A 21,117-nucleotide genomic window follows, 5' to 3' on the forward strand; every position below is an offset into this window, starting at 1 on the left:
GTCCTGGAATGTGCATTGCCACAAGAAAACAGCCGGTGGAGATCGCCCATTCCCACACTCTCATGGCTTCATGACAGATGGGATAATATCTGGTTCCACCTTGTTTGCTGACATACCAGACCACTGACATATTGTCCATCTGAATTGTGATAATTCCGTGAGGAAGATGAGCATGAAAGTTCTGCAATGCAAGAACTGCCCTCATCTCCAGGTCATTGATATGAAAATTGGTCTCGGATGGGGACTACATGCCTTGGATTGTCCTTCCCGAGCCATGCCCCCCCAACCTTAGCTGGGAGGTGTCCGTGGTCACTGTGGCTTTGGGAAAGGCCAGAAGAAAAAGGACGACCCTTCAGCAGGTCCAGGGACTGAATCTAACACCGAAGAGTGTCCCTGCACACTTGGGAAATTTGAATGGGATGAGACAGAGGTAGATCTAACAGGGGCAAATGAGCTGCGAGGATCCACTGGAGAATTCACATATGAAGGTGTGGTAACAGGTTGATCGTGGCCGCCATGGACCCAAATGCTCTTAAAACTGCTTCTGCCATTAAAACTTGGACATACAGGACATGCATCTTCAAACTGCCTATCTTGTCCGGGGTGAGGAAAACTTTCATTTGAACAGTGTTCAACCGACCCCCGATGAAATCTAGAACTTAAACTGGGGCCAGTGAAGATTTGTTTTGGTTTATGGTGATGCCCTGTTTGTTTGCTAGGTGAAAAAAGCAGTCCATGGTCTGACAAAGTAGATGCTTGGAAGGAGCAGCAAAGAGCCAATTGTCTAGGTAAGGGAAGACCTGATTACCCTGAAGCCTCAGGTGAGCTGCTACTTTCGCCATCACCTTGGTAAACACCCTGGGGGCTGAGGTGAAACCAAAGGGAAGGGCTCTGAACTGATAATGATTGGCTCCTAGCCAGAAGTTGAGGAATCTCTGACAGCACATGTCCATCTTGATGTGGTAATACGCATCCTGGAGGTCTACTGAGCACATCCAATCGTTCGGCTGCAGATGGGGCAGGATGAATATATGAGACACCATCTGGAATTTCGTTTTGGTTACTGACAGGTTCAAAGCAAACAGATCCAGGATAGGTCTGAGGTCCTCCATTTTCTTCGGCACTAAAAAGAACCTGGAGTAAATGCCTGATCCGGATTGGTCTGGGGGGACAGGATGGATGACCCATTTGATTAGCAGCTTTTTTATTTCTAGTGCTGCTTCCTCCCTTTGCACGGGTGGGATGTCTGGGAGGTGTTTCTTCGGTTGTGGTGGTTCTTTGAACAGGATGAAATATCCTCTGGATATAATTTGCAACACCCAGCGATCTCTGCTAAAGGACTCCCATGCCGTTGGGTGTAGTGACAGCTGACCCCCGACTACCTCCAGAGACTAGCAGTCGGGCAACCCTTCAGGGTTGCTGCCTGGGTTTCTCCAAGAAGGGTACGAGACATGAAGTTTCTAGGACCCCCTTTGCCTCTAGGGCAATTTCTGTCATAACCTCCTCTGCCTCTGGAGGAAGGCAAGTCCTGTGCAGGTCCCTGGAAAACCCCGGAGACTTCCAGAACCACATCTTCTTCGTCCCTCACGGATTTCTGGAAAAGGATCGTTGAGGGGAGGAGAAGCGGTTTCTGATGGCAGACAGTGTCTTCCCATCCTTCTCACTCTGGACCAGAGTCCAACAGATTTCCCAAAAAGGGAAAAATCATCACAAGGGGCATTTGTAAATGATGCCTTAAAGGATTCAGAGAATTGACAAAGCCGGAGCCAGTTATGGTGCCTGTTGGCAACGCCCATCCCAGCAGCCCTTGCGGCTCCCTCCGCAGTGTGAGAGAGCAGACACATGGACGTATTCAAAACTGCATTGAGTGGCCATTCGCGCGGAGAACTTCTTTTTGTCCTCCGCCAACATGGATGGCAGGGTCAACTCAGCAACTTCCTTGACCAAGTCTTGCTGTAATCGAATGTCGTGTGCCATGCAGTTCAGCGTCTCTGAAGCATACACCCACTTCCCAAAATGTTCCATCGCTCTTGATTCACGATCGGGGGGGGGTGAACCGTGGTGCTCTCCTGCACAAGCTCCTACTTGGTGGTGGCTGCCACAACCATAGCATCTACTGGGGACCCCTTATCCCAGCACGTCCTGTCTGATGGGAGGACTCAAGACCTTGTCTGGGCGCTTAGGGATAGGCTCCACGTTGTCCGGTTTCTTCCATGCCCTAGATGTTACAAGACCCACTAAACAATCCGCAGGGGGGGACACTCAAGTGGTAAATGAGCCCATGCTGAATGCCTCCAGGAACACTGACTCATCCAAGGTCAGTTTTGGGACAAACCATCCTATCTGGTGGAGGAGCTCCATGACGTCTCCAAAGGAAACATCCTTGGGGGGTGATCTTGGGGAACCTTCCCCACCTCCAAGTCAGTGTCTTTGGTGAGGGACTCTGGTGGAGAGTCCAACTGCCTCCTCTTACTCATCCATTTGCGAGGGACCTCCTCAGTGTGACTCTCTGGAGAGGACTCGCAAACTTCCTGTTGTTCCTGTGGGGGAGCCTCCTGAGGCAGGACGGTCATGGGCTGTCCCTGAGAGGGCAAGACCGTCAGGACTACACCCACAGGCGAGGGGGTCTGGATTGAGTCAGAGGACAAGATGGTCAAGAGTCCCAAAACAGAGAGAACCCTCTCCGCCACGTCAAACGCTGAAGGGGAACGAACCTCCCAGGAGATACTGGGGGGGGGGAACGACCACCCCCCTCTGACCAGACAAGGGAGTCAGAGCCAAGGCTCTAGGGGCAGAGATGCCGAGAGGGATACTGCGCTCTGAAACGCTTGGAGCCGACAGCATCCCCTCGGATCCAACCCCAAGACTATGGCTTTGAGAGCTCAGATATGACATGCTCAAGGCAACAACTGGTGTTGAGGTAAATGGAACCCTCAGCACCAACCTCTTGACCCAGAGGATCCTCCGATCCAAGTACTCCAAAACTGATGGTCCGATTGGAGGAGTTACAGGTGTAAAGAAAGGCTGCAAGCTCGAAGATGCCATCTAAATAGGTCTGGAAAGCCAGTGAGGAGAAGAACTAACTGGGGGACTGGATAGGGGTTTCCTCCGGTTTTGGGGAGAATCTGGGAGACTGTAGCCGAGGAGACCCAGGCCTGGTTGGAAGCCTCACTTTCAATGCCGGACCTGCCTGAACCGAGCGGTCAGGGGACCACTTTCACGACTTGTCCTTCTTGGCCTTCTCTTCCTCCCCGGACCGCTTGGTGGGAGTTTGAGTCCCAGAGGCTGGGGAGGAGGAAGAAGATGTAGCTGCTGCTGTTCAACTGGAGGGGGATGAAAGCACTACTGTCTCCGAGGCGGGAAGTAGGCCTTTTAACATTAGTTTGTCCCTCCAATCCTTCAGTGCTCTGGGGTTGAACCCAGTGCAGACAGGACAGGAAGTCTGAAGGTGCGCTGCTCCCAAACACACCACACACAGAGTGTGGCCACCCGCTGGGGAAAGCTTATGGGCACACACTGTATTTTCTGAACCCTGATTTAGAGGCTTCTGACATCCCTAAAAAAAGGCCCACATACACTCACACACATGACAGGAAAGACAGAAAAGAAGCGGAAAAAAAAAAACTTTTTTTTTTTTTTTTGACAGACTGTCGCGGGGAGGTAAAGAAAAGGTAAAGAAAGAAAAGACAGAGATTATAGCAAAAAATACACAAAAGTTTACTTACAAAAACTCAACTAATGCTAAGAGCTCGGACCACGCTTGTTGCTTCACTAGCAGCAAACGAGATTTGAAGGGAGGAAGGAGACAGGGGGCATTATGTGTAAGGGGAGGAGCTGGGAGCTCGGATCAGTAGCTGGAAAATGCACCCGTGTTGGATCCGATTCGGATCCAAAACCCACAGGCTGAAGATCAAATGAAGTCAACTACTTCAGATCAAGTTGTTAAAATGTTTTAGTCACTTTATTCTTATACATAGGTCAGGCATATTTCTATCAAACAGAGGGGAAGTTGTGGATTGCAATTCACAAACAGCTGAAGGATTTTATCTTGGAGGGGAGATGGCGCGATACAAGTGAGATGAGATGATTCTTTCAATAGAACAAGGCAGAATGGGATTACCCGATTTGCAGGGGTATTGCTGAGCAACACAGTTAAGGCCCCTGTACACAGCACAAGCATAAAACTATAATTCAAAGTGGAAAAGGATGATGATGATGATGAAACAGGAGGGAAGCTCAAGAAACAAGGAGGGACTGGGATTTTGGATGCAGATCTTTAAGGAGAAAAAAACAATAATAATACAGAATATTATATTCATAAAGTATCAGAAAGTATTCTAAGAACCAAGCCAAAACACGGGAACGGAGAAAGGAGATTCTGCCGATAGGGTGACTACAATTATGGATACAGACAATAGGCAAGAGGGGGATGGAATTTACTGGATAAAACTGGTTAGGAAGGTACTGGGAAGCAAATAACTAGAGAGGGAAAGGTAATAAAATGGGAAGACGCCAAAAATTTATTGGGACTACAGGTGGTTAGAGATTGCCTTCCCTTATCAAGGACTGACATCAGAGTATAGTCAAAGAGAAAGAAATAGGGGGTCCTAAATGAAAGACCAATACTGGTAGAGTTTTTAGTAGAACGTAGAACAGAAGCTGCCATTAAACATGAATAATTACAACAGCATGTAAAATACTGCATAAGAGCAGATCAGAGGAGGTTAGAAAGGATTGGGGAAAGAGAATGGATAAGCATTTCACAAAGAAATAATGGCGGCTAGATGCATGAAGGTTCATAAGCAAGCACTAGGCTAGCTGTCCTTGTGGGCCATTTTAAGCCTAGCCAATTTCCCTCAGAAGTTAGAATCAAACTCTGTATCTTATGTTTCTGAGATAAATACCTTAACCATTATACCAACCCCCAAACTGTATGACATTCTTTCATAGATATCAGAAACTGCACTGTCATCTAGGAAGTAAATTATTTCCTTTCTAAACAGCACATTCTTATCTTCAGTCTTACAGATCTTCATTGGATGCCAAATGAAAGATAACCTCAGATATTTTATCTTCTAAGCAACGCATCTCACCAGCACATGCACTGGCTGTCCTGTCACCCTGTTTCACCAAGAACAAACAATCGGTCCAAAATGCAAACCACTCCACCTGATCAAGTTATCCTGGACAATGCCACACAGTCCTGTCCTCCTTCCTTTTCCATCATGCCTATAATTTGAATATTTTTTTCTGAGTTCTCTCTTCAAAATCACAGCTGCTTTTCATGAAACAACAGTATCTGCTGTAAAACATGCACATTTTTCCATTTAAAGCATGATTCTCCTTTTGCATCTCCTTAATAGAACCCACCATCAATGAGCTTCATGACGTCACTTGTCTAGACGGTAAGCTGTGCACTCACTCCATTAATCTCCCCTTTAGAAGTCATGAACTCACGATGCATCTACAACTGCTCTTCCCTATTATTCCTCCTGTTGGCTTTTATTAACCCCATTACCTGGCCACTGATCACCATTTTGTCTGCCTTCATGGTCAACATCTTTGACAAACTGAACTCCTTTCCTATTTTTCACCAGATCTTGGTAATTAGTTACATTTTTCCATCACATCTCCAAACTGCACATACCAACAGCTTTCTATGTAAAATTCTTTTACTGAAAAATAATACAAAAGATACAGGAAAGACTGGGGAATGTTTTTACAATACAGCATCATAACTGGAAGTTACTAATGACAAACAAACAGTATTCAAATTCTCATATGCAGATCAGATCATTATAAAATAATAATATCATTGCATGCAGGGTCTCCTTTGCTCGGACTTACCTTGCTGGAATTGCTCCAACACCATCTGCAGATTGGCCAGTGACAATGCATACTGCTTCACTTGCTCTTGTGAGGTATTCAACTGGAGGACCGCATCATCTCTTTGTCTGGCAATAACTCGGAGCTGTTCCTGCAAGGATTCTACCTGCAGACTAGCCTGGTGACTGAGGAAGGAGACACACTAAGTATCATCCTAATTTATTTACCAAGAATACCATTTAATAAAAAAATATAGCATTTATTTTACAAAAATGAACGCAATGCTGCTGAGAAATGGACAGACACAGAATAACTTAAGCAACTCTTTCCGCCATTGATCTTCTCTGAAAGCATACAATACTGTGTTGTAGCTTGATCGGTCGAGGGTCTGACTTCTTTCACACACTGCCTGTTCTACAGAATGTAGTAGGATCTTCCTTCTTTCCTAGTTTCCTATAACATTGAGTTCAGTACTAGTACAGTCAAATCTGCTCAAAATTCCCACACTTATGAAGACTCTTAACAGAAGGACATTGTGCATTTTCATTGACTAGCACTTCAAAAAAAACACAAACAAAATGCTGCTTGTTTTGTTAGGCACGGGGAAACAGAACACTGTTACGGCAATAATGTACAGTAGAGGAGACAGAGGGTTCATGGACAATGCAGGAGTCGGAATCCAGCATCAGGAAATACTATTGCATCATGGGCTTGTTCACCCATTTGATAATTTTAAGTAAAAAAATATATATATATGTTACACAACTCAACACAGTGAGAAAACTGAAAGTCAGATGAGAGGCCTTCAGAAATAATCTTAGTCTGTGACAGAGTTAATATCAACCTGGGGGGGGGGGGTAAATTTCTTCAGAGTGAGCTCACAACGGGGAACTTGCTTAAAAATGCTAAAGCCCATTTTATGCTAAGGCAGTCACTGGTGCTCTTAATCATGGAGGTGACACCCATCTCTAAGCTGCTGTCTCTAAGAGTGAGTGTTTTGACTGCTACATCTCTGGTGTTATTTGTGGTTGTCCTCAGACAACTGCAGAAGCCTAAACACTTAACAGAAGGGGAAACTCACCAACAGAAAAGGCTCAGAAGCTGTCACTAAGATGATGGAACTTGGAATGACGCTGAGGTTTTAGCCAAATGCTCATCTCCCCTCCCCACCCTTAACTTGGGCCTCTCCAGAGTCATGAAAATTACACATGGGCCAATTTACAACATGGCCAACTTCAATCAATGAAAGCCTAAAAGCATTAGCTAAGACAAAAATTTCGCACAATGCCTCCTTCAAATAATAAAACTAGAGCCCCAGCACTTAGTATAAATTTCTATGTCTTGGTTTGTGCAAATATGATAAGTGTACAAAAAACATACACAGTGGCTTTATGTTCTAGTACTGAACTTGGACATTTTTTAATACATTATGACTATCTAAATAATACGACTGGCAAGAAAGTGGCATTCATTGCAGAAGGAACATTATTCTTGTTATGCACTGAGGACACTGGGATGCCACACTGTATCAAAGGAAGGTACATGCACTCCCAAACACAAAAACATAACAGCAAAACAATCTCCCACACCCGGACAATGAGAAAGGAGACCCCCACTCTATTGGCACTGCAATGGGCCCACTCAGAATAAATTTAAGCCATTTTTGATTCTTACAAAACTTCTTCCCGAATTCACATAAAGGCTATGCCCCTTCCTCTCTGTGTCACAATACACTTGATGGAAATACTATTAACCAGTATAGCTGCCCTCTCTGTGTCACAAGACACAAACTGAAATACCAGTAACAAGCACATCTCTCTTGTCTGTGTCACAATCCACAGACAGAAATACTAGTAACCAGAAGGGCTCTCTCTGTCACAATAAACTCAAAGAAAGTACAGTTGTGCACAACCTTACCATAAAAGTAGACGTCCTTTTCACTGTTACAGTACATATCAACTCTGGAATCTCCTGCCAAGGACAGCCCAACTTCCAGCCAGCATACCAAAGCCTTTATTAGCTAGGAAGCGTATGTCAGACGCATGCTCCTCGCACAAGCGGATGGCATAAAGGTGATGTATATACCCTCCCAACTCAGAACTGAGGTAGTCTAGGAGAACTAGGACCCCCAATGGAAAGCAGGACATGCCCATCCAGAAAAGGGGAATAAAGGAAGATAAGGAGAAGAACCTTTTGGCCAGTACAAAAATACCACCCAAGCAAAAGGAAGAGAAAAGGGAGCACGAAGGAGGGGGTGAAATACTACAACAGTGAAAATGAGAACAGCTACTCTTATGGAAAGATTTTATTTAACTGTAGTATGCCCTTCCATATCACTACTGCAGCACTCATCACCTCTGGGAGTGTACGAAAGCTACAGTGAAGGCAGGGAGAAGGAAGGCAATTTACAGCCCTCCACAAATCCATGCAGAATGGCCCTGGCAAAACCTGCCCTGGCCCTGAAAATGACATCCAGTTTGTAATGTTTGTGTCCAACCCTTTGAAGAAAGTCCCCGAAGATTCCATTGCTCCATTAGAATGAGTCCTCATGGAAGCAGACAATTTCTTATCATGAAAATAAAAAGAAATGGCCTTGGAAATGCAGGAGGAGATGGTTTGCTTACAAACAGCCAAACCCAATTTCTTGGTATGAAACAAAACAAAAAGCTGAACAGATTAACAAATGGCTTTAGTTTTGTCTAAATAACATCTGAGCTGTCTATGCAAATCCTTTTGACTAGCAGATTGCGAAGAAGGGAAAAAAAGAAGGAAGCCAGATAGACTGATTAAGGGACAGCTCAAACACTTGGGCCATAAAACAAGGATTCATATGGAGAGACACCCAGTCACTGTGAAAATACCAAAAAGGAGGGACTGTCAATCAAGGCCTATAGCTCAGATACCCTTCTGGCAGAGGTTAATGCAACCAAAATAACGTGACTAAATTAAGATCCCAAGGAGGAGGAATGGGTTTTCTTGGGGGTCTAACATGAAGGATGCTTTTAAGAAACTGCTTGACCTCAAACCCAGAGGCCAAAGGAGGAGTAAGTGGCAGATGGGGAAAAAATGGCTGACAAATGGACTTTCACTGAAAAAGGGGTTCTGGCAAAGTTTGACACCAAACAAAAAATATTTTCTATTTGGACATATACAATTTTTCTGGTGCTGGGTTTCCTGGCCTTGTGCAGGCCCTTAAGCACATCCTTAGAAAACTGGTGTCGGAAAGGAATCAAAACCTTCAACCAAAGTGTCAGCTGAAGAGTGGACAAATGAGGGTGAAGGAGACTGCCTTTGTCCTGTGACAGCAAATCCATGTGGTGAGGTAACTTGTGATGATTGCCCTGGGAATAAGAAAGGGAATAGGTGCTGTCTCTGCCAAAAGGGAGTCACCAACAAGATTTCCAGAGAGTCCCTCTTGATTTTGTGAAGGTCCCTTAGAAGAAGAGAAGGGGGAGGAAAGGCATACAGGACATTCTCTTTCATGAGAAAGACATGGCACACACTTCCCAAGCCAAATTACTTGGGACTCTGGAACAGAACTGAGGGAGTTGCCTGTTCAAGGGGAGGCAAAAAGATCTGCTTGAGGAATACCCCACCAATGAACTACATCTTGAAACACATCCCTGTGAAGCACCTATTCATGAGGCCGTGTCCTGGACTTCCTGGGAAAATCTGCCACAAGATTGAGCTCTGAAGGTATATAGACTGCCTGTTGGGTGATCTGCAGATAGGTGGCTATTTCCCATGCATGAAGGGCCAGTCTTCAAAGAATGTGGGACCTTGTTCCCCCTTGTTTGTGATGTACCACATAACTGCGGTAGTGTCCGTAAAAACCTTCAAGGGACTCGGGACCCAAAGTGCATGGAAAGCTAGAAGGGCCAGAATGAAAGCCAGCATTTCCTTGATGTTGATGTGATCCATCCTCTGCTGAGGGGACCAAAGATCCTGTACCTTCAGGGTGCCTCAAGTGGCTCCCACCCCCAGCTATGCTGCATCTCTAAAGAGGCTCCTGAGACAGCTGAGGAGTGTGGAAAGGGACACCTAGAGTGAGAGAGAGCTGACAAATCCACCACTGAAATTCCAAATTCAGACAAGGGAGCAGAGGAATGAGATGGTCCAGTGGGTGAAGATGTTGAAGCCAGACTAATTTCAGGTATCACTGAAACTTCCTCATATACAGAATGGCCTACGGGAGCATGAGGACAGTGGAGGCCATGAACCTAGAACCCTGAGAACCTCCCTGGCTGGAGCAAAGAACAGGGGAAGCATGGACAGAAAATTTGTGATGGACAAAACCTTGGAGACAAGGACAGTCTGCAACCTGTAGCCTAGAAACTGTGGTTCTGAGATGGGAGTCAATATAAACTTTTGAAGGTTGACAGCGAACCCCCAGGCTGTGCAATAGAAGCAAGGTAAATGAAGATCCTACACCAGCTTTGAATGAGATGGAGCCTAAAGCAAGAGGTCATCTAGATAAGGAAATATCTGGAATGCCCTGAAGCCTGCAAAAGGTGACAATAGGAGCTAGACATTTGGTGAACACCCTTGGGGCAGATGAAAGCACTAAGGGCAAAGCAGAGAACTGAAAATGACAAGAACAAACAGAGAAATGCAAATATTTCCTGAATAGAGGGTGGATAGGGATGTCAAGATAAGAGTCCTTCAGATCCAAGGAAGCCAGAAAGGCCTGAGAAACAAAAGAGGAAACAGTATGAAGAGAAAACTTTCAGAAGGAAGGCACTATGAGAAAGGTGTTCAGAAACGAATGATCTAGGGCAGGTCTCCAAGAACCCACCCCCCCCTTCTAGGAACCACAAACATCCTGGAATAAAAGCCCAAACCCCTCTCTGCCTGCAGAACTGGATGAATGGTACCTTGGTCCAGCAGACCCTGCAACACTCCTGGAAAATGAGGAAGCTGTTCTGCAGGTGGTTGGAGAATACTGGAAAAAAGAGGAAAGGGTGTTCCAGGTCATAACTAACACTGCCAAATAATGGAGACAAGCCAGGTACCCGCGGTAATAACCTTTCAAAATGGGAAAGGAAAAGAAAGTCTGAGGGACAAGAGAACCTGGCCAAGAGGAAGGGAGGGCAGACAGTCAAATGACTGAAGACTTGTCTGGAAAGGAGTGCTTCCGTGGCCTGGGCATTTGAGTAGGCTTATCAATAAAAACATGCCTGGGAACCTTCTTACCTTTAGAAGATTGTCTGGCTAACTAAACAAAAAAGGCAGTCTTACTAGGACAGTTCCTCTGAAACTTGGGAAGAGGGGAGACAGATCTGCTTCAAATCTTTCAGGACCTTTCCTTCATCCTGTAATTTCTTGAAAAGATCAGCCACAGCACTACAGAAGTTTTGCTTTGATATCTTCTGGCAAAGTCTGAAGGTGAAGTCAGGAACAGAACCCTTCCACACAGGCAGAGGCAGCAGCCCAGGAAGATGGAGCTACATTTGGCAGAGTGAAGGGCAACCTGCAAGGTGGAAATGGGCAAGGAGAGCAATGAAGTCTTACCCTCAGCTAGGCATATCTGAAATAACCTTCCCAATCTGGGAAACAAAAGGCCGGACATACTGTGCCATGCGAGTCTGCTAACTGATGGCCTTGAAGGCAAAAGTACTCTAGGTGTATACCATTTTTACCAAACCTTTCCATGGCTCAACTGTGCTTATCTGAAGGAAGAAGCCTGGAAGAAGGCAACAGCCCAGAAGGCTTACCAGTAGATACAGAAATCACTACAGGATCAGAGGAAGGGCACTTGTACAAGAACTTGCTGGCATTCAGAACCTTATAGAACCTGTCAGGTTCTTCAGAAGCTCAAAGCTAAAAACCTGATGTCAGGGAAGTAGAAGAGAAAGTATCTAATACAGCAGCCAACACACGAGGGACAGCAGAAGGAAGAGTCCCATCTGTAGCAACTCGTATCTCTTCTGGACATCTAATACTTGGGAGGAGTCCCATTTGACATGCTCCATCATATGCAGGTCTGTATCATCAAAAGAAAGCTCCTCTAAAGGTGAATCAGGACTTATAAGATTCCCCCTCCTCACAGCCAACTCTCAAGCGAAGGCAACTTAAGGGGAATAGGCTAGGGAGTCAGCCTCAAAATCTAAATCCTCATCCAAAGTATCCGGGTCTCTAGCCCTTTTAGGAGTACAGGACCAAGGAGATGAAGGAACCAAAACCCCATTATGAGGCTTCAGTGCCATCAAGGTATTGAACAAACCTTGAGTAAGTCCTGCCATTCACATTGTGGATCCTTCAGAGCTGGACATCACATAGGCTTAGTCTTCCGCCTTTTTTCCACTGGGGCATCTGCTCTGACAAAATGCGTAGGTTTGGACCCCTGCCTCGATTCCATTAAGGTACCTGGCACATCTTCCTTAACAAGTACCTGAGGAATCTTTCTGGGCTCCTCGGAAATAACCAGCCATGGTTCTCCCTCAACATCTGTGGCAGACAAGCGAGAAGCAGGTTCTGTGCCATCTTCCAAGAAGGTCGTGGTAGAAGAAACTGAATGTAATGCCCAGCTATCCTATGGATTCTCAGTGAGCTCAAAGAGTCATCTGGTGGAAGCTGCACACCAGCAGGCTCAGGCCTAAACTTCATGGCCTTCTCTTCAAGCGGCAGCTGCTCCTCTGGGTGAGAGGATTCTGTCATGGCACTCTGGCTCAAAAGCTTGAGAAGCTGATCTCAAGGAAAATGAAAAGTGAAGAAAGGCTGCTATGCAAGGTCTTCAGAACAAAGGCCTGAGAGATGAAACACTGGCTGTGGTCGTAAGACACAAATAAGCAAAACAAGCACCTATCATGGCAGTCTTTATTTGGGAAGCTGCTTCCCACACAATGACATTTCCCTCTCTTGGATGACATGTAACCGACTGAACAATGTTAGAAAAAAGAACCCGAACAGGTCCTTATCTGCAAGATATAGCTTGATATAGCCAGCGAAAGTGAAGGGCATTCAGACTGACATATGACAATGGTGCTCAGACTGCTGGCAATGAAGTTCTGAGTTGGGATTGTATGTACGTTACCTTTATGCCCTACACTTGGTTGGGGAGCATACATCTGATGTTAGATACTCCCTACGTAATAAAGGCTTTGGCATGCTGGCTGGACATTAGGTTGTCCCTTGGCAGGAGATCCCAGAGGTGATGAATACTGCAACAGTAATGTGGAAGGACATAAACTAGTATAACCAGCACAGCTCTCTTCTCTTGAGTCACAATACAAAGACAAATACTAGCAACCACTACAGCGTCCCTGTCTGTCAGAATACAGAAATACCAGTAGCCAGCACAGCTCTCCTGTCTGTGTCACAATACGCAGACAGAAATAACAGTAACCAGCACAGCTCTCCTGTCAGTTTCACAATACAAAGACAGAAATACTAGTAACCACTACAGCGTCCCTCTCTGTGTCACAATACGCAGACAGAAATACCAGTAACCAGCACAGTTCTCCTGTCTGTCACAATACACACAGAAATGCTAGCAACCAACACAGATCTCTTCTCTGTCGAAATACACAGAGCATATGCAAGGGAAACTTAGCTGACAAAGTAAAACAGCAAACTATGCAAATGATACAAAGCTGACCTGCCCAGTTTTGATGCAAGAATACTGTTAATATTTGCAATGCTTTCTGGGTACGATGAATAATAACCAAGTCCAGAAAAGATTATCTGTCAATAAAGACGGATAAAGATTTAAATATTTAATGATTAAACATGACAGAATGGTACAATAAAAAGAAAAACACAAAACGGAAATACAGAATAAAGTTACTGGGGCACTTATTGTGGCTAACTAACTTTTTCTGAGCACCTTGATAAGGTCTACAAAGAAGCAACATAACATTCTGCAAGCATATGACAGGCCTACGCAGTCCCTTTGCAAACCAAAGAATATCACTTACAATGCGCGAATTCAGCACATGCATAACCATGAAAATCAGAGAGAGAACATTTAAATCAGAGGGAAGGCATACGAAAAGGAATGCTGACTTACAGACCTTCAAAACAATATGAGGGGATTCAATATATGCCCACTCAGCCTTTGGTCATGAAAGGATCATGAATGTATAGTAGAAACAAAAAAATGCATTGGTCAAGTGTTTCGGGAAAGACAATTAGGCGACAAAAATGAAATAATAGCACACCAAATAAAGAAACAGATGTAAAAGGTTGCCTGAAGAGATTAGGACTGCAGGTTACATTTACATAGGTAATTAAAAGTACAATGTACAGACATTCTGGCAGGCAACTAGGCTCACACAAGCCAATAGCCTGAATATACCAAACTACCAAATCAACTTTTCTATTAACAATAATTTAATAATAATGAATCAGGATTAAAAATACATTTTGTATCTAAAGCTGAAACAGTAAGCCAGTTTTCTGAAAGCTCATTATACGATCATTTAACTAATATGTTCTACATCTACTTAATTGCTCTGAGCCAGTTCCATTTACTAGTGTGACCTACTGCTAAGGAAAGATCCATGAAATAAATTAATTAAACCACATGCGCATGCACACACATGCCATTGTAATAAATTTGTACTTTGTAATCAATTACATACATCAGTACCAGGCCAACTGGTGAAATCAGATGAGTCTTACCTGGCATTTTCTACTGCCGTGGATGAAGACATAAGCTTCTCATCCAGCTGGGTGACCTTCTTTCTTAACTCCGTCTCTCGGTCCTCAGCTGCCAAAGCTTCCCTTGTATAAGAGTCTTCCATCTCAATAAGATGACTGCGCAAGCGGTCAAGCTCTTGCTTTAAGCGTTGCTCTTTTTCACGTAAATGCTGGGTCTGGTACACAAAATCAAAAAGAAAAACAATTTGACAGCTTTTTTCATTACATTCCATTTCTTTGCCTAATGCATGACTCCCAAATATTTATTGCTGTGACAAATGAGTAATACTTTACACACAAAAATTACTTTTATAATAACAACTTCTACTAGTACTAGACTAAAGTGTTACATAAGCAGAAGATGAACATTTTCTAAGAGAAGAAAAACTTTACACAAGAAGTTTTCTTAACAGCAAGTTTTTAGGGGTGCTTAGGAAGATGAATGTTAGGTGGTGCAACCCCATCCTTAGAAAGTACCATCTGAAGTGGAGCAGAAGCAGAGGTATTCAGCATGTCCTGCACACAAGACCCCTCCACTACTGGTAACCTCACTTGTGATATGTATAACACAGCTGGCAATGTGGCAAACCCCAAAACAAACTCTTCTTCTGAAGGAGTACCATGAGGAATGACCCACTGATGCAGATGCAAAGAAGTTGATGAACTTCCCCAAACTTTGTGAACTGCAAATAACGTATAAGGATCTAATTAACTATAAATGAAGGGAGAATGTGCAATGACAAACTTTTTAATGTGGATTCCCTTGAGGATCTACCACTAGTGTAAGCCATAATGTAAACATGCCATTTTGTCTCAATTTATCATTCCAGAGGAGGTTCCAAAGATTTTTCAGAGTCACTTAAGAGAGGTGCTCAAACCATTAGGCTTCTATAACTCTGTGATCACTGCAAGGTTCTTTTAAATTTATGGCAGGTGTACGTCTAGTTAATGAACAGAAGGGTAAAGTGCATCTGTGGGTGTGTCTGTGTGTGTGTGTGTGTGTGTGTGTGTGTGTGTGTGTGTGTGTGTGTGTGTGTGTGTGTGTGTGTGTGTGTGTGTAGCCTGGACAAAGATGCTTGAGCTGCTGACTAACAATGATTCCCCATTTTTTCTTAATTACAACATGAACTGAAGGTAAACCGTTGACAAGAAATCCTCCCCAAACTGTTCCGGAGTCATGCTTAGTAGTGGCAAAAGTGCTATGTGATGGCTTGGATACAGAGGGGAAACAAATTTAGTGCTAGCCAAGCTACGTGATTTGTTTGTATAGGGAGCTGGACAGCCTATGAATTTCAGTGGGTGACCTCAGGCTCAAGATGAAGACCTTTAGGAAGCATCTGATTCAGCATGTCGAGATGATGTTGGTGTTGTTTAGTTATACCAAAACAAGAAAAGTAAACGAATGCCATGGGCCTTTTTAGCCGAGCTCGACTACCCTGGTAAACAAATGCCAATAAATAAATATAGGTGGCATTCAGGGAGCTGTGGTCCTAGGAGGAAGATATTGACAATAGGTCAAGATGGAACAATAATCACTTAAACGTCTTGTAAATAGAGATGCGGGAAGCAGTCCCACTGTTTTATAAGACGCATCTTCAAATGTCACAGCTCAAACAGGAGCATTAGTGCTACAAACAGTTACAAGTAACAACAACCTGCAGAAAAAAGGGAAAAAGGTCAGCTGTGAGGATTTATCTAGTGCTGTAAGCAATTCTCTGACACGTACAGACCTGCTGTCAAACTGCTGCACCCAGTGACACTAAATATGATATAAGAGAGGCACAGCTGTTGCGTGACAGAGAAAACAGCTAGAATGTACATGGCTAAAATGTGGGGCAAAGGAATATGGAGGAAGGCAAATACACAAAGCAATAGGAAGGCTTAGAGGGTGGAGTAGAGAGAGAGAGACAGGTGAAACCCCGGTCAAAACATCATGGAATTAACTTAGGTAGGTGGATCCCTCCCATGGATAATGAGAAATGAAAGTCTGTAAGCTGAAGTGCAGGGACAGATCTCCCCTGAAGTATACGGCATCAAGTCAGGGCAGACTTCCATAGCACTGTAGACAGGGGGGTGTATGGTGGGACACCACCACATGAGATACAAAAGGTTTAGAAGAGGTGTCCAAAAAGTAGTCACCAGTGAAGTGTCCTAACATATAGAGATGCAGAGGATGTTACATGGTGGGTGCGGAGAGACCACACCTGGCAATCTGAGGAAGGACACCCAAATTTACCACCATACGGCATAATGGTGAGTCTGGAAAGGGTTTTTTTTTTTTTTTTTTTTTTTTTTTTTGCTGTGGAGAGGAAAGTATAATCTGATACATCTTTCTGTATGTGTTTGTCCTGTATGAGGAGACTGCAGTGCATGTCAATGCTGAAAGGGATGTTAGAGACAAGTGAATGTGAGAGGTTATGTGGCAGATGATCGTGAGGTGGACAGTAAAAAGCAGAAGCAACAACAAGGGTATGTGAGACAGACTTGTATCTGGCCAAATGGAGGTGATCTTCACACAAGAAAGGTGATTAATGGGGCTTATAAACATATGTCTATATCTACCTATCGATCTGTGTGTGTGTGTGTGTATATATACATACATACATATATATATATATATATATATATATATATATATATATATAAATATATATACATAGACATATATATAATGTGTATATATAACGGATTCACTTTTATAATCTTGAACTGAAATCTTGATTTTCAGCATCTCGAAATTATAAAGCCGAACATTCACAATATCGAAACCCTAAAAGCGCGAAATTCAAAATCTCGACTTATAAATACACCCTCCACCATGCAAACATACCACCTTCCTCCCCACACTACAACAAACCAACAAAATACAAAGAAACATGCACCCACCCTACATATAAACAGGGGGGCAAGCCCCCCCCGCCCCCCCCATATATACTAGCTCTGAGGTCGCACTAAAAAGACAAAGATGCCAAACCCAACACTAAACACTCTACATTCCCCTTGCACAAACACACATCGCATAGGTACAAACACCACCACTCTCAACACTTACACACACAAACACACTCTTACCTATCTACCCTAACCTACACCTAAAACTTCCCAACACACTCACATACACTCAAATCCCTACCCAAAACCCTTAAAAAAACAACACTTACCTGAATCTCCAGACATATCCACACAATGGCAGGCAAACCATATCCCACAGGACACCGCACCTTAAAAACACAGCAAATCCCACATAGCGCGCCAGCAGAGCCGCAGAGCTGACATTTCAAATTCGGTCAAGTGCAGTTTCGCTCAACTGCACTTTTGGCACAAGATAGTGAAAATCGAGATTTCAGTATTTTGAGATAGTAAAGTGCTTTGATATATATATATATATATATATATATATACATACATATATATATATATATATATAGATTAAATATATATATATAGATTAGATATATATATACATATATATAGATATATTTAGATATAGATTAGATATATATACATATATATATACATATATATATATATATATATATATATATATATATATATATCTGGAGCATTTCTCCCCGGGCCACCGCTGAAAACAGGCTCTGTGGAACCTAGTCGGACTTTCCGGTCAACAAATGTTAAATAAATAAATTAATTAATTAAAAAAAAATATATATATATAGGTTCATAGGTTTATACTAGGCTATCTGCCCTAAGGCATTTATAAGCCTAGCCCAAATTATTGTGGCTTACGCCACCCCTTATATGAAAAAATACTGTGCCCATTAGTTTGTTGTGCCTCTGTCCAGCAGTGACACAGAGTTGATTCCTGGGGTAAACCTACGATCTCCCATCCACAGGTCTAGATTTCTCTTGAAAAGAGTCAGCGAGGTGCTCTGCCTCACATGGACCGGGATTTTATTCCACAGCATAGGGAGTCTCTGAGTGATAAATCTATCCCTCCAGCACGTCCTATTTATATCCGTGTTAAGGTTTAAGTCGCTTGCTCTAGTGGTTTTGGTGGATTTGGATTTTTTGAGGTGGAGCATGTCCATTAATTCCGGGTTGGACATGGCCTTGTATGTCAGGCACATGTCACCTCTGAGCAGACGGTATGCGACTGAATAGAGCTGGAGTTTCTTCAATCTGGCAGCATATGACAGATTTTGGAGTCCCTTTATCCTTTTGGTGAGGAACTTTTGGGGTCTCTCCAATTGCTGCAGATGTCGGGTGAGATACATCCCGAATGGGGCATTGTACTCGATCATTGGTCTGATAAGTGAAGAGTACAGGGGAACAATGACCTCACTAGATCTGGATGTGAATCCCTTCATGATCAGGTGGGCAATGTAGAAGGTCTTTCTAACCACTTTAGCAATGTGAGTGTCAAAAGAAAGGCCACTGTCAACCTGGGTCCCCAGGTCCCTGATAACCTCTTCTGTGCTTAGTGGATTGCCACCTATATGGTAGCTTGGGGTTACCTTGTTTTTCCCGAAGGGTATGACTATACATTTTTGGCGTTTAACTTCAGGCCATGGCTCTGGCACCAGCTATCTGTTTCCGTGAGTCCCTTCTGAAGGATATCCGTGTCCGATGCACTTTCCACTATGGCCCAGTTTGCAGTCGTCTGCAAACTTTGTCAGCCAAAGTCCTCCCATGTTGGCCTGTACTTCTGAGAAGTAGATGCCAAACAATAGGGGCCAAGGACCGAGCCCTGTGGGACACCACTTGTGACCGGCTTGGAGTCTGACACAGCGCCAGCAACTCTAACCCTGTGGGTTCTGTCCTTAAGCCAGTTTGCAACCCATCTTGTGACATATGGGTTTACATTTAAGCTGGTAAGTTTTTCTACAATACCCGAGTGGGGTATTGTGTCGAAAGCCTTTGCAAGGTCAAGGTAGGCTGTATGGACTGCCTTTCCTCATCAATGGCCTTGGTGACTGTTTCAAGAAGTCAACCAAGTTCAAAAGGCATGATCTTCCCTTGACAAAGCCAAACTGGGTCGGGTCCAATGTCTGCAAGTCCCTATATCTTTGTTTATGAGCTCCATTATGATCCTCTCCATAGCTTTGCAGACTAGACTTGTTAAGCTTATGGGGCGGTAATTACCAGGGTCCGTAGAGGCACCGCCTTTGTGGAGTGGGACCACAGTTGCCGTACGCCACTCCTTGGGCACGTATCCTGTGGTAAGGCTGAGATTAAACAGCTGCCTTATGTGCGGGTTTAATTCCTCATTTAGCTCGTGTAGCACACAGCCGGGGACACCATCCGGTCCCATTGATGCTGTGTTTTTAGCTTTAGAGAGAGCAGCTTTCACCTGCGCATTTGAGATGTCCAGGAGGCTACACTCGGCTGGGATAGTTATCTCTCCTTTAGGGGGAGAGAGGGTTACGTTTGCTCTGAATCTGTCTGCCAGTATGTTGGCAATGTCTGTGGGTTCAGTGATTTTGTATCATTTTGGACTAATTCTGAGCATATCTGGGAGTTTCCACCCAGGTTCCTAACATAGCTGAAAAAGGCCTTATGATTGTCCTTTGAATCCATGGCAATTTTTCTCTCAAAATTGGCCTTAGTTGATTTTATGAGTGCTCGTATTTTTTTACTAATAATGATCAGGGGTGACTTCCCTTTTATGGATTTTGTTCTATCATGTAATAGCTTTCTCCTCTTATTGTAAAGTTTGTTAATGGCTGGGGTCCACCAGACTGGACATTTGCCCTTTGTGGAAAGAGTCTTGGTTTTATTTGGGATTGCCTGATCCATGCAGTCCTGGAGGTGTTCATAGAAGGCATTTGTAAGGGCTTCCGCAGCTTGGGTTGTGGACTCCTCTGGCTCAGGGGCCTTGAAGGATACCACACACCAGTCTTGAGTAGTGTGAAGTTTGCTTTAGAGAAGTTCTTCACTATGGTCTTTTTTGCTTGGGGTGGGGGCGGGATGTGGATTTCCAGTGAGATTAGTTTATGATCAGATCTCACCAATGAGGGATATACTTCCGGTGTGGAGCATTTTGTCCCCATGTTTGTGACAATGAGATCTAGTATATTTTCTCCTCTCGTGGGAACAGTGACTAGCTGTTCCATGGCATTTGAATTTATGAACTCCAGGAACCGTTGGGCTAGAAAGAAAGTTAGGGCTTGAGTAATGTTCCCAGTCTATATTCGGGTAGTTGAAGTCACCCAATATGATGGTGTTTGGAGATACATTTATACCCTCCAGTGTCTTCAGGAAGGCTGTGTGGGGTTCCTGAGTTTGAGAGGGTGGCCTGTAGCATGCTACAATTTGTAGAGCAGTTTTGCCTATGGTTAGTTGCACCTGGATGGTTTCCGAAGCTTCGTGCGTTGCCACCAACCTGGAGGTGTGAGTATCCTTTATGAATATGGATACACCCCCTCCTTTTGTGATGTGGTCCGGGTTTTGGGGCCGGAACGCATGATATGAGGTAAAACCTAATAGTGCCGGGGTGCTCTCAGGAGCCTTGAACCAGGTTTCAGTTACAGCACAGACATCGATGTTCTCCATACTGAGAAGGGCCTCGAGTGCGTGCATTTTGAGATTTAGGCATTGAGCAGCATTACCCTCAGTTTCTTCCCATTTTTGTTTCCTAGGGTGGTAGGTTTAGAATTTGAGCCTTGCCTAAAAAAGGCACTATGGGGGTGG

At 44.0% G+C, this 21,117-nt stretch overlaps 1 protein-coding gene across 1 annotated transcript in view; it reads right to left on the reverse strand.

The window, feature by feature from the left end:
• TRIP11 (thyroid hormone receptor interactor 11) overlaps positions 1 to 21,117 on the reverse strand; it is a 1,664,886-nt gene that overhangs the window by 480,668 nt on the left and 1,163,101 nt on the right. Inside the window, exons 13-14 of the mRNA XM_044073627.1 lie at positions 14,449 to 14,642; positions 5,848 to 6,011 (exon numbers count right to left, since the gene is read on the reverse strand). Of these exons, the coding sequence (XP_043929562.1) occupies positions 5,848 to 6,011; positions 14,449 to 14,642 (358 nt within the window). The remainder of the gene's footprint in view (positions 1 to 5,847; positions 6,012 to 14,448; positions 14,643 to 21,117) is intronic.

This window comes from Protopterus annectens, chromosome 6.part0, assembly GCF_019279795.1.
Source record: "Protopterus annectens isolate FY-2018-M chromosome 6.part0, PAN1.0, whole genome shotgun sequence".
Classification (NCBI taxonomy): Eukaryota; Metazoa; Chordata; order Ceratodontiformes; family Protopteridae; genus Protopterus; species Protopterus annectens.